At 56.6% G+C, this 13232-nt stretch overlaps 1 protein-coding gene across 1 annotated transcript in view; it reads left to right on the forward strand.

The window, feature by feature from the left end:
* The window catches only part of CAMTA1 (calmodulin binding transcription activator 1), a gene marked incomplete at its 5' end in the record, with an annotated part of 885827 nt that overhangs the window by 626440 nt on the left and 246155 nt on the right, over nucleotides 1–13232 (forward strand). Inside the window, 1 exon segment of the mRNA XM_079918494.1 lies at nucleotides 2325–2396. Coding sequence (XP_079774620.1) covers nucleotides 2325–2396 — 72 coding nt within the window.

Here is a 13232-nt window from a genome sequence, read left to right on the forward strand (position 1 = left end):
TTTTTCTTTTTAACATCATTCTGTTTATTGGATGGTTCTGGGGTGGGGAGGGTGCCTGAGAGGGGGGTGCTGGGGTGTCTTGGGGGAGAACGGGCTGTGCTTTCTTCCTGGGCTCTCACAGGAGGGACACGCAGTGGGTGTTCAGTAAAGTCTCAGTGACTCCTTAGTACGAGGTTCAAGGTTGCCGCAGCCCAACACAGATAGATACGCACTGAATGAAGGGGGAGTTGGTGCTGCAAATCAACCGTGTTCTTTTCAAGTTCAAGAAAAAGCAGTAGAAAGGGAAAGAGACAGGTGAAGCAGGGCATTCACGGCAAACTCTCGAGAGGGACGAACAGTGAGGAAGAGCAGATGGGAAGCCTTTGACTTCAAAGAGACGGAGAGAATTCCTCTCTCAACAGTTTGTCTCCCTCCATCGGGCTCACTGCATGAGTGAAAGCAACGCAACTGCCCACGAGAACACCCCAATTACAAAGGAAAAGGGCTGATGGAAGTTGCAGGTGGGTTGCTCATCCGTTGCAACCAAACGCTCACAGAAAATGTCCAAACACGAGCCTCCTTTGGCAAGAAGGAATGAGCTATCAGTTGTTTTTTTGTTTTTTTAAAAGAAAGAAACACACAGTTTATTGAAAACCAGAAAAGTCAGGAAAGAATATTGCCTTCTTAATAATAAATACATTTCGTGGGCAAGAATTGCAAGGGAGTCGTTTAAATTAATTTCCGCTTTGTTTGTTTGGTCTGTACAGGGCTTAAGTCCCAGCTGACAGCAATCTGTAAAAGTTCTAACATATTGGAAATCTGATTTTCTTGCAGCCAGAATCCCATAGTCCAAAATGATTTCTCTTTCAACTCTGTTAATCAGACAGGCAAGGCTCAAATGGACTCCTAGTCAAACCAAATTGCACTTGGTCTTTTTGGGAGTGTGAAAAATATCTGATGAAAACTGCAAATGCAGAGCTGCCGGCCATTTCTCTCTGCAGAACTGGTGTCGGTGTTGGGGGACTATAGTGAAAGGGGAAGGGAAGACCTTGCGCATCCTTCATCCTCTGAGGCTCTGTGGTCCTGCCTTCTCTTTCTGCCCCACCCCATCTGGAACGTGTGCTTTGGGAAGCTAGGGGAACTCCAAGGAAAACAGAAGGAGCTCATTCTAGTTTGGAATTGGAGGCTCAAAAAGAAAAGGCCAAGGGCTTCCCTGGTGGCGCAGTGGTTGAGGGTCTGCCTGCCGATACAGGGGACACAGGTTTGTGCCCCGGTCTGGGAAGATCCCACATGCCGCGGAGCGGCTGGGCCCGTGAGCCATGGCCGCTGAGCCTGCGCGTCCGGAGCCTGTGCTCCGCAACGGGAGAGGCCACAGCAGTGAGAGGCCCACGTACCGCCAAAAAAAAAAAAAGAAGAAGAAGAAAAGGCCAAATTTCCTCCCACTCAGACTCTGAGCATTCAGTTTCAGGAAGGACACAACCGTTCTCCTTAGTCCCTTTTTCTCACCCCTACTGGCAGGCAAGCCCCCATGGTGCCCAGCGCACGGTGTGCTCCCCTGACTTGTCCCAGCGGTCAGCTCCACCCTCCTGGATCTAAGTGACAAGCTGCGTGAGAGCTGTCCCTCCTCACGTCCCCTCTACATGCTGTTCCTGAACTTAAATCCTCACCCACCTTCTTCTCCAATCTGACTCTAGCTGGTTTCTAAAACCAAATCCATCTGTAAAAGATGCAGGTTTATAATTGGAACAAACACAAATGTGACTAGAAAACTGTAAATAAAAACCAGCAAGTCGGGGTGTGCACAAAGGGTCCCAAACTCTGGAAGCCAGTCCTAGGCAGTGCTGCCCCTCCCTGGCCCCCCAGCCTTGGAGCTCCTACCAGACAGTACTGCCAGGGACGGCCCTCCTTGGCTGGGAAAGGTCTGGAGTGTGTGTGTGCTTGAATGAATTCCGTCCCTCCCCATACACCAAGGGGTCTTAACCCAGGCTCTATGCATGAACGTCAGGGTAAACCCCAGCCCCTCAGATGATAGGCAAAATGTATACATCTGTGCATTCCTGTGGCCCCTGGCTTTTCCGGGTTCCCACGTGCCGCCATGGCCCTCACAAGGGCGAGCACCCCGGCTGTCCATCCATGTTTGCCCACTGGTGTTTCCCAGCTGTGCTTCCTAGGTGTGCCCCAGACCTTAGCCTTGGTCCTGGAGCCGGATGCGGAGGCGCCCACGCCTCGGTCTCCCTGGGGTGGTGGCAGCGTCCGCGGCCCTCTCTTGCCCCTTCTCTGTTGCGCCGTCTTCCTCCCTTCCTTCCCTCTTTCCAACTGAATTCTCGTTTTTCCTCTCTCCCTAGTGCTTGTACGGCTGCTATGTCCATTCCTCCATCATCCCCACCTTCCACCGGAGGTGCTACTGGCTCCTTCAGGTAGGTGGCTGGGACTGGATTCTTCTTCCGTCTCCGGTGCTGGGGAAGGGTCTGCGGAGGGAGCTGAGTGGGGTGGGGCTCCTGCGTGCGGCGGTCCCAGGCCCTGGCACCCTGGCCAGCTTTCCTAGGGATGTCGGCGTGTGGCGCCGAGGCCAGCTTCGGGGCCGACCCGGTGTGATGTCAGATGCCAGCAAGGGGAGGAAGCCTGGTGGGGGGCGTCCTTGCCCGCCGCATGAGGATACCATCCTGCCAGCTGCTTCCAGGGTGCCTCAGTTTCCTCTGATTGAGGACAGGAAAAAGCCTGGGTGGGCAACCTGCCCCTGACTGAGAAAAGCCTTTGCACTGAAAACCGCATGTGGGTTAGCCGTCAGCACACGTGGAGAATCAGCTCCCAGAGTCGTGCCAGTTGTAGTTGGATAGATTGGGATGGCTGTTGGGAGACCAGGAGCTCCTGGCTCAGAGGGAAGGAGCTCTGTAATCGATTTGTGATGTCTGCTGTGGAGCAGGATGGAGAAAGGGGTGGAGGAGCCACCCAGTCGCCAAAGCTCCCAGGGAGGCCTGGCTCCCAGATCTCTGTCCATGGTGCTGGAGCACAGCCCCGAGGCCGCCCAGCCAACAGCCGACTGGTTGTGTTGGTGGTCGTCTTGCACGTGGAAGGTGTTGCTGTGAGTGGGAAGGTCTGAGGGGTCTGCCCAGCGAGCCTGGACCTGGGTCCTTTCCAAAGCTCGACCTCTGATTTGCAGCTGCTCTCTGTAGAACACATCCCCGGGGGGCCCCGGCAGCATCACTCCAACTTCTTCCTACTGCCTCTGCCCAGGGATTGCTGCCTCTGGCCTTTCCCCCCAGAGGTCTCACTTTCTGCATCCAAGTTAGCCTGGGCCTCAGGGGTCTGGGGATCTCCCTGACCTGGGGGACGCGGTTGGGAGGGGTCCAGCAGTTGGGAAAGCAAGCCCCCCGCCAATGCTCATGGCACGTGTTCTGAGAGGAGAGAGCTGCACATGCCATGGAGTGCAGAAGGGCTGCTGGTCCCAGGGAAGGTGGCCTGGAAGGTGTCTGCTGGGCACAGGGCTGCCGCAGTGTCCACACCTAGACCAGGCCCTCTGTCCATCAACTCGCCCTCACCTCCCCCAACCAACCCCCTGCCCGCGCCGCCATACACTTCCGTTCTCCTCAGTTCCCAGAAACAATTGTCTGTGGTTCAAGTTCATCGGCGGGTGGCACCTGAGACCGTCAGACGAGGTGCTGACTTGCAGACGCGGCTTCCCCAACACCTTGCCCGTTATAGTCTCCCGGGTCTGTCCCCCTCGGAGGTTGGCGTGGTAACACCTGCCTTTCTACTTGCTCAGCCCTGCGTCCTTGTGAAAGGGACCTTCAGTGTAATCCTGGGATGCTACTTTCCAGGTCTTATTAATAAGAATGGACCCAAGGCATTTTGCCATTTGGTCAAGGGTCTTCTCCGTGGCTGCAGGAGGTGGGAGTGGGCTCCTCCTTGACAGCAGAGATCTGGTGCAGTTAGAACATGTCCCTGTGTCTCCAGGACACAACCGTTCTCCTTAGTCCCTTTTTCTCACCTCTGTGTTGCCAGAGAAACACTTCCACCTCCAGCAGCCCCTGTGAGCTCCTTCCTTCCTGGACCTCCACCCCCTCGGGTCCCACGCTGGTGTTTTCAGCTTTCAGGCCCCATCAGAACAGCGCTCTGCTCTGCTCTCTCTGCCCAGCCTGGCTGCTGCCCTCCTGAGGGAGGCACACCCCCGCGGCCAGCTTCCTGCCAGCTCGCCCCTCGGGCAGCCCCAGCTGTCGGCTCTCCAAGGCTGCTTCCTCTCTCTCCTCCAGACCTCTCCCCACCCCCACGCCTCCATTCCCTCAGGCACCTGTGGCTTTCGGTAGATCTCCTTCCCGGGACTCAGACGCCACCGGGCCGCCTTGGAGTCTGAGCCGATTGCTCCCCAACCTGGATTCCACTCACGCAGGCCCCTTGAGCCAAGTCCCTCTTAGCCTGGGCTGCCCTTGCCTTATTTCTGGGGCCACGCAAGGAGTGGGGGGCCGCTGCTCCTCTGCCCCAGCCCTCCCCTCCCTGGTGCTCCGATCCTGGCCGCTGCGTGCTGGAGACATACCTGGGGTGACTCGTGTGCGTCTGGGTTTGTTACCTTCCAGCTGGCAGGGAACCCGAGTCTCCCCAAAGGCCGGGATCACAGATCTGGTTTCTCCAGGGCTAATCTGAATCTTTAGCTTCTCTCCGGGTCCCTGGGGAGTTGACTCTCCACCCCCGCCTCCGCGTCCCCGAGTTTCTGTGAGCAGGTGACAAAGCGGGAAGGTACACGGGCGGGGGGCTCCTGCTTCCGGGTCAGCTCTGGGCAGGAGGAGGTTCAGGAGAAAAGTCAAGGCAATTAGCTCCTCGCAAGTCCCGCCCCCGGAAGCCTGGAGCTCCGGGACTTGCCTGGAGCCGGCAGACACTGAGGAACCAGAGCCTTCCCCTAGAGTGGAGGGACTGAAGCCCGTTCAGCCATGGCACCTAAGGTCATTGGCGTGCCCCGTGGGCACCACGTGGGCACCTGCACGGGCAGCATCTCGAGACCCCAGAGGACCTGAGCTCAGGCTGCTTCTACGGGGCCTTTGGGGAATCGGCCCTGGGGCCTTGAGAAGCCCCCGCTGCCGCCGGTGCACAGCTCCTCTCCTCGTATCGGCAGCCCCGCTGAGGGCTCCATGTGTCACGGCTGGCAGGGCCCTTATAGGCTGCCCCACGCTCCGCTGCTGCATTTCCTAGATAGACGCTGAGGCCCAGAGAGGGCAGGGTCAGGCCAAGGGTCACCCAGCCGGTCAGCGATGGAGCCGGGCTGGGATCAGGTTCCTTCTTGCCTCTGCCTCCCGTGGCCTTGAACATGGTTATCACTGCATCCTCCCAGGCCCTGAGCCTTGCTGGGGCCCTGGAGGTGCAGCCCCTCCTGCAGGCTGGGCCGCTCCGACGCTGGGCCAGACAGCCAGGCTCCTCGGCCTCCGTCTCTGCCGCCGTGGCCTCTCCTCTTGGGATTTTCTAGTGCTTTGGCTCGGGCCTTCCTGCCTCCCTCTGTGACCCCTCTGGGGCCCCACAGTCCCTCCTTCCGTGCGTTCCTCCCCCTGCCCGCTCCCCCAGGAGGACAAGCCCCCACGTCAGGCCAGACTTGCCAGCAGATTCTGTATGGCTCATTTGGAAACTATTTCTGCTTCTAATGAGTGTTTTTCTTTTTGCCCTTGTCCTCTAAAATGCTTAATGAATGTTTTCCACGCTCAAGTGAAGCAGGGGGTGTGTCCTGTGTGTCTGCCACCGCCATTCATTCGGGGCTGCGTGTCTGTTGAGACCAGCTCGCGGGGCCAGAGGCAGCGGGCGCTGCTCCCTGGACCACCCCGCAGCTCACACACAGGCCTGCAGGCCTCTGAGTGCTGCTGTGCGAATGCAGGGACCCTGGGGCTTTGGGGGGACCCCGCTACTGGGGGCTCCTGGATCACTGAGAGTGGCAGACGTTTGGGTTCCAAGTTCTGGCACCCGGCCACCCTGGGTACTGACTCTGGGCCAGGCAGTGCACCGGCCCCGCACCACGGGCCCCCGGGTCACCCGGGAGAAGACCAGGCTCCCAGGGCGCCCGTCTCTTCTCCCCGGGCTGCCATTGTTACCCTTCTTATAGGGAGGGGCTAGAGACAGCTTCAAGCACCTGGTCCCAGGCCGTGCAGTCACGGAGGGGCAGCTGCCCTTCAACCCCACAGCCTACCTCCTGCCTGACCTTGAGCTTTGCCAGCCCAGAACCCCCAGGAACAGCGGGTGCAGGGGCCTCGTCTCCACCGAGTGCCACGGTACAGAGGCAGCGCAGAAGAGTGCAGCGGCGGCGGGCGTAGAGCCAGCTTACCGAGGGCGCTCACTCCAGGCTGCGCTGGCCCTGCACAGCTCCCTACCCTGGAGTGGAGGGAGGCCTCAGCCAGAGGACTCGCTGCCCAGGGCAGGAGGGAGACCCCAGTGTTCCTCGGGCGGAGCCCAGGCTCCCCGACAAGTGCCCGTGAGAGCCATACTTCCCCACCTGGCTCGCAAGGCCTGGGGGGTTGAGCTGAGGCTCTAGACCCCTTTGTTGGATTGTGGGCCCCCAGCTGGCCTTTCACCCTCAGCGTGGTCAACTTCTGCCCACCCCGTCCTGAGAGCAGGCTTTCCCGAGGCAAAAATACCAGGACTGGGGGGGGGGTCCCCCCGAGCAGGGCCCCTGGGAGGAGGGCATTTCTCCTGCCAGGAGGAAGGGACTTAAAGGGCAGCTGCCTGGGGGAGGCAGTGGCCCAAGGCCTCCCAGGGTTAGGGCTAGGGTTAGGGTTAGGTCTAGGATTAGGGTTAGGATTAGGTTTAGGGGTAGGTCTAGGGTTAGCGTTAGGGTTAGGGTTAGGGTTAGGGTTAGGGCTAGGGTTAGGGTTAGGGTTAGCGCTAGGGTTAGGGTTAGGGCTAGGGTTAGCGCTAGGGTTAGGGTTAGGGTTAGGGCTAGGGCCATGGTTAGGTTTAGGGTTTGGGTTAGGGTTAGGGTTAGGGGTCTTGAATGTCTCATACAGTCCAGCGGGCCCCAGAGAAGGCCTTTTGCACACCTCTGGGGCCATCGTAGCGAACGGTCCAGTTTCAGCTTCTGCCCCAGAGACAGGCCTGGACACCAGCCTGTCCTGAGGGAGCCCCACCTTCCTTCAGGGCCCTCTCCTGCCACCAGTGCCCCTGGGGCCTCCTCACCTCTGAACGAGGCCTTAGCCTCCCCACAGGCAGCTGAGCAGCGCCGTATTCGTCCGCAGTGTGCAGGGAGCGAGCACGTGGGCTCAGGGCCTCCCCTCCCGACCTGGGACTATGGCCCCAGCGTGGGCCTGGGACATTTCCCAACACCACACCCACGGGACCTCAGCATATGGTTCTGTCCGTCGACCCCAGACCTGTCTGTGGATGTGAGGGCCTCTCTCTGAGCCAAGTGCCTCTGAGGCTCCCCAGGAAGGCGCCTCCGATCTCATCGCTTCCCTCAAGTAGCAAAGTTGGGGTGAGGTGAGGTGGTGGGCGTGTTGGGCAGAGGGAACCCCCGGCCCCTGCCGCGTGGCCCAGAGGCCGCCATTCTCGCTCCCACCCGGAGCAATCAGCGGGCAGATGTTTGGGATCTTGTTCGAACCTCTTATAGTAGTGGGATTGGGGTCACACAGGGAAACATTCATTAGCTGTCTGACTCTGGGTATTTGAGCACATTTCTCTGAGTCTCAGTTTCCTCATCAGTAAAATGGTTATGAGAATGGCGTGGACTGCCCAGGACTGTTGTGAGAATTCCCTATACATGAAACACAGAGCACGTGACAATGGAGCCCAGCTCGTGGCCCACGGCAAGCACTCCATGGGTGATGGACAGCTCGATGCCGTCAGTACCAGTTTGGACCTATAAGGGCACATCCTGACGCCCCCAGGGAGCCCTGTGATCCCCACCTGGCATCTTCCCTTCATCTCTCACAGCGCCCCCACCAAAAGCGGGAATGGTCAGGACACCTCTGCTCCTTCCTGCCACCCTCCTCTGCAGTGGGGACACTGTCATGGCTGTAAATGTCCCTTGTGCCCACTACCCACCCAAAATGACTGGAAATCTATCTGGGGAATGATCGGCTCTTTTGCAACCCATGTGCCCCCCCCCCATCGTCCCCCTCACTCTATCTGGAAGCGTGGCGTCACCTGGGACCATGGCCTGCAGGTGAGCTGGGTCACCAGACGGGACCAGCATTCCCAGCGGGGCGGCTGGAAGAGGGCGTCTGCACTCACCCCTCGTCTCCAGGCTTATCCTAATGGGGGGACATCTCCACTCGGGGTGAGCTGGGCTCCACCAGGAGGCCAGCCCTGAGACGTGGGAGACAGCTTCCCCCCACCTTTTTCCTTCCTTTCTTTCCCTCTCTCTCTTTCATCTTTTTTTTAATGGAAGATATGATAGCTTCGTAAAAGTACTTGAATGACCCCTCACAGGCTTAGAGTGACAGAGGCGCTGCGGTCAGGCTGACTCTCTGTCCCAAATGGGGCATTTTGACCCACGTGGTTCAGGTAACAGAAGCGAGCTGGTACCTGAGGAGTCCCTGGCCCCCGGGCCTGGGTTGGTGGGGAGGGGAACACGCCCCCGGCCAGCCGGACCCTCTGTGCTCCATCCTGCAGACCCCATACGGAAGATGTGGCAGATGCCACGTACGGGCTGGGCTGGGGCAGAGGGTGCAAGGCTCAGGGACAGCACAGCCCTGGCACTGGGTGGCCCTTGGCACTTGGTGGGGACTCCAGGTCCAGCTCTTTTGGTTCTCACGGCTGCCCTGGGAGGGAGTCAGGACTGGGCAAATTCGCCCTGACTTTTTCAGAAGAGGAAAACGGGGTCGAGGAGAATTTGGGACCCCCAAAGACTAGGGTAATCAGGGCCCTGTCCAGGCCCTTTAAAGACACACGGCCCCATCCTCTGGAGCTCACAGGCCACAGTGCCCGGGCCGAGGGGCACGGGCGGGGCAGGAGCAGAGATGAGAAGGAGGAGTAGCTGATGGATCCTGGATGTGTTAACCTCTAGGGGTCGGTGCCCATGTCAAGAAGGACAAAAGAGTCTGATGCTGCATCTCTGTCCTACACCCTTGGCTGTCCTTCCCCAGCTGACAGTGACCTCTGTCTAGCCCACTAGGGAGTGGACAGCACAGAGAAGGGAGCCTCCAGGCCCAGAGCATTTGGGTAGAACTCCTGTGTGGAGAGGCAGGTGAAGGACCCTGTGGCGCCAAAGTCATTTCTGACCCTGAATTTATGTGCCTAGTAGGTGATACCGGAAACCATCAATGCGATGAGTCCAGAGAAGTGGACATAGAGTGGGCTGGGTGGTCAGGGGAGGCTTCCTGGAGGAGGTGAGCTCAAGGATGGAAGAATGGGGCGGGGATGTTCTTCCATGCCCTTTCTGACACGTGGCAGGCCTGGGCCACAGTGTACAGTGACAAGAATGTGTGGGACCCCAGGTCCACAGACCAGGCACGGGGCTGTCTGAGAAGAAGGCCTCAGGACAGGTGTCCCAGGCCCTGGAGCCAGTCAAGTGACTTGGAGGGGCCGTAAGGGGAGAACATGCACCCCATCTCTGCTTGGGCCCAGGAGAAGAGACCAGGAGAGCTGGGGCCGGCCAACCAGAGGCTGAACATTCATCACAGCTGTGAAAGTCTCTCCAGGTTGAAGTGAGAGCAGTGGCCTTTCATCCTTGTCATGATTATTATCAGCAACAGTAACAATAGCCATTGTAAGCCAGGGCTGCCATGGCCCAGCAAGCGACTGTGTTGTTAGCTAATTCTGGAGATGGACAAAATCTGGAGAGAAGTGCAGGGGGGGCCAGGGATACTAGGACAGGGTTCCAGACGGGGTGTTGGCTCCGGAGGACAGGTGAGTGGGGGGTGCTGGCTGGAGCAGGGCAGAGACCATGCAAAATGGAGCATGGCTGCGGGACCGGTAATTAGACCAGAGCCTCAGCTCATAAGCCACCAGGAGGCTTTTTACACGCAGAGACGGGAGCAGACAAGCAGCAAGTGGTGACGGCCTTTTGCGACGGAGAAGGCGCGTGTGGGAATGAATTGTGGTCTCCGACAGGTCTCTCTGGAGCTGCCTCCTTGTTCCGGTTTTATTCTATCTAGCAGCTTCCTCTTCTTTCTCCATTTAATGTGCCTTGAAGAACGTGATGAGAAGATAAGGTAGACACTAGGAATTTACGGCACTATGCAAAAAATTGCTCAATTCCATTAAGATTTCAGGCTCTTTGCCAAGGCTGCGCAGCAGAGCCGATATTAGTTCCTTCTTAGACATCTTTGCTTGATTGCAATTTACGATGCCAAAGCCTCTGCTGTACCACCTAAGCCTCCAGAAAATATATCCCCCCAGAGCAGCCATTATCCTCTCTGTGGAAAGTCAATGGGCATCTTCCAGAAGCTTCTCTCATCCTGGTCCCCTCCTCGGGGACAGGGGCGTGCCCGGGTGGCTGGCTTTTGCACTGGTCACCTTGCAGGGGGAGCAACCCAGAAAGTCCCTGTGATAGGTCTCAGCTACTTGAACTTCACCTTGCAAATCGCCGCTGTCTGTGCTCTTGGAGCCTCTGGGGAAGTGGGATGCTTTGCCCCTACCTTGTGGACGAGGGGGTTCCTGAGTATGGGGGAGAGCTTGTAGGCACCGGACAGGCTTCCCACTGGCTACTTGCTGGGACCCCTGGACCCGTGGTCCTTCCAGGCCCACGGTTTGGATTTGAACTCAGCTCTGCCTTCACCTAGCCACGTGACTCTGTCAAGTGAATTAATCTCTGTGAATCTTAAGTCTGTGTCTATAAAATAGGCATGAAATACCTCCCTCTGGGGGTCACCGGGAGGATGAACTAAGCCAATGCCCACAGAGATCTTGGGTCATGCTTGGCCCTAGGCATTGGTGGCTGGCTCATCCCTCTGTTGTGACTATTTCCAGCCATTTTTGCTCCAGGGGATTGGGTGGGTGGGTATAAGTGGGGAGGGGTGTCCCCTGAGAAGGTCCCATCCAGACCACCTTTCAATTGGCAAAATACTCATCTAACAGATGCGACCAGGTGATGGCAAACCCGGTTCCCTAAGTTACTCTGCATCTCTGCTCGGTTAGTGAGAAGCACCCTCCGCATTCCAGCTGTCTGTCTGCTGCAGCCATTTCCCCAGGGCCCCCTTGGCTCTCTGCCCCGCTGGGACTGACCACCGTCTATCCTGGCCCATCCTGAAAACCCTCTGTCCTTCCCTTAGAGGACGGGGCTGCCCGGGCGAGGCTGGGAGACGGAGGAAGAACGAAGCTGCCAGAGCTGCAGTTCCTTAGAGATGGAAATTATTAATTAGTCTTAGTGTCCAGACCTTGTCAGCCTCTTAATCCTTCCGTCTGCAGAGGGGTTTATGCCTCCATGGTGTGTGTCATCAGCTTGGCTAAGCGATTGCTTTTAATATAAAGGCAGAACAATGGGCGATACAGTTTGGTTACTATCTTTATTTATCAAGCCAAACAATTCCGGCTCGCCTTCGACAGAACATCCTTCAAAGACGGGGAGAAGGCAAAAGCTGCTTAATTTCCCTTCTAGGTGGCTTATAATGTGGGCTTTTGTTTAATTATCCTTTCGTGTAATCTTCAGCTGACATTCTGTCCTTGATATCCTAATCTTCTTTGGAGCAAAGGGGAAAGTGCGGTTTCCAAAGCAAAAGACAAAAGTTTGCTTCAAGGAAACACTTTCTGTTTTGCTTCTGAAAGAACTCAAAGGGCCAAGAATGAAATTCCGTTGTCATCTAGTAGAGTGAAATGGAAAATGCGAGTCTTTGGTGACAAGCTCCATGTGTGGACGTCAGCACTCGCTTAGGCCTCCGGGGACACCCAGCTCGTGAAGTTGGCCTGCTTGGGGGTGCTGTAGACTCTGGTCCCCCGACATCACATCATAACTGCTTTTACCACCGTTACTATTTCGGTGGCTCCAGGATGCAGGTATTCCCAGGTGAGACACACCCCAGACTCACTACAAATAGTTTTAGCTTGACAGGTATACGTAGATGTGCACAGGTGTACACAGGTGAACACAGGTATACATAGGTGTGCATAGGTGAATACAGGTATGCACAGGTGTTCACAGGTAAACATAGGTGAACACAGGTGTGCACAGGTGTGCACAGAACACAGGTATACACACGTGTGCACAGGTGAACACAGGTATACACAGGTGAACAAGGTGTGCACAGGTGTACACAGGTGAATACAGGTATGCAGAGGTGAACACAGGTGTGCACAGGTGAATACAGGTGTGCACAGGTGTGCACAGGTAAACGCAGGTACACACAGACATCACTCCTCCTCTCACCTCCCCCTCAGTTCATCTGCTTTCTTCCCAGGAAAGTGTTCTGGGGGTCCTGAAGGAGACTTCTTGCCATCCCCACCCCACCCCCAAAATGGACAGGACTTCCTGGGAGCTTTCCCCTCTCCTTTTCCGGACGCACCAGTGTCCTCCTTGGATATGTGTCTGGTTATCCTAGCCCCTTGCCCACCTCCCATTCTTTCCTCACCCCTCACCTCCAGCTTTCCTCTTCTTCCTCCGTGCCATGATGGGGCTGTCTCCAGTTCACCAGTGACCTCTGCGTTGCAAAACCCAAAGGTCACCTCACTGCCACCCTCATTTTTCGGACCTCCCAGCAGCACTTACCAAGGTTGGCCATCCCCTCTTTCTGGAATGTTCTCTTCTCCTGCTGCTGTCTATCTCCCTCACTGCTCGTTCTTTACAGATCGCATCCCTTTTCCTCAAGCCCTAGATCTTGGAATGTCCCTGAGCTTCCTAGGCCTTCCCTTCTCTGTCTTCACCGTCTCCTTGGGTCCTCTCACCTGGGTCCACAGTTTCACATGCCAGTTTTATGCCAATGACTCCCACATGTATAGCTGTACCCTGACCTCACCAGTCAGCGCCTTACTTTTAAACTCAGCCCTCTGTGCAGTGGCCCCTCCTGACACCCCACCTAATTTCCCCTCTCTCTCCTGCAAACCACTCTGCCCCCCCAACAAACATTGTATTATCCAATGTTTAAGATAAACGGAAAAGTTGAGAGAATTTTACAAGCACCCTATACCAACCACCCAGACTCTCTCAACATCTTGCTATATTGTTTTATCACTTACACGTCCATCTCTCCAGAAATCCGACTTACTTGTTTTTCATGCATTTCAAACTAAGCTGCAGACAACAGTACACCTCCCCCAACACGTACTGGAGCAGAGCACGCATGTCGGTAACCAGAGTTCAATATTTAAAGTGCAATTCTTTTCTTTTGCTTTGAAAATTTACACACAATGAAACG

The sequence above is a fragment of the Stenella coeruleoalba genome (assembly GCF_951394435.1).
Source record: "Stenella coeruleoalba genome assembly, chromosome: 1".
NCBI classification, from domain to species: domain Eukaryota; kingdom Metazoa; phylum Chordata; class Mammalia; order Artiodactyla; family Delphinidae; genus Stenella; species Stenella coeruleoalba.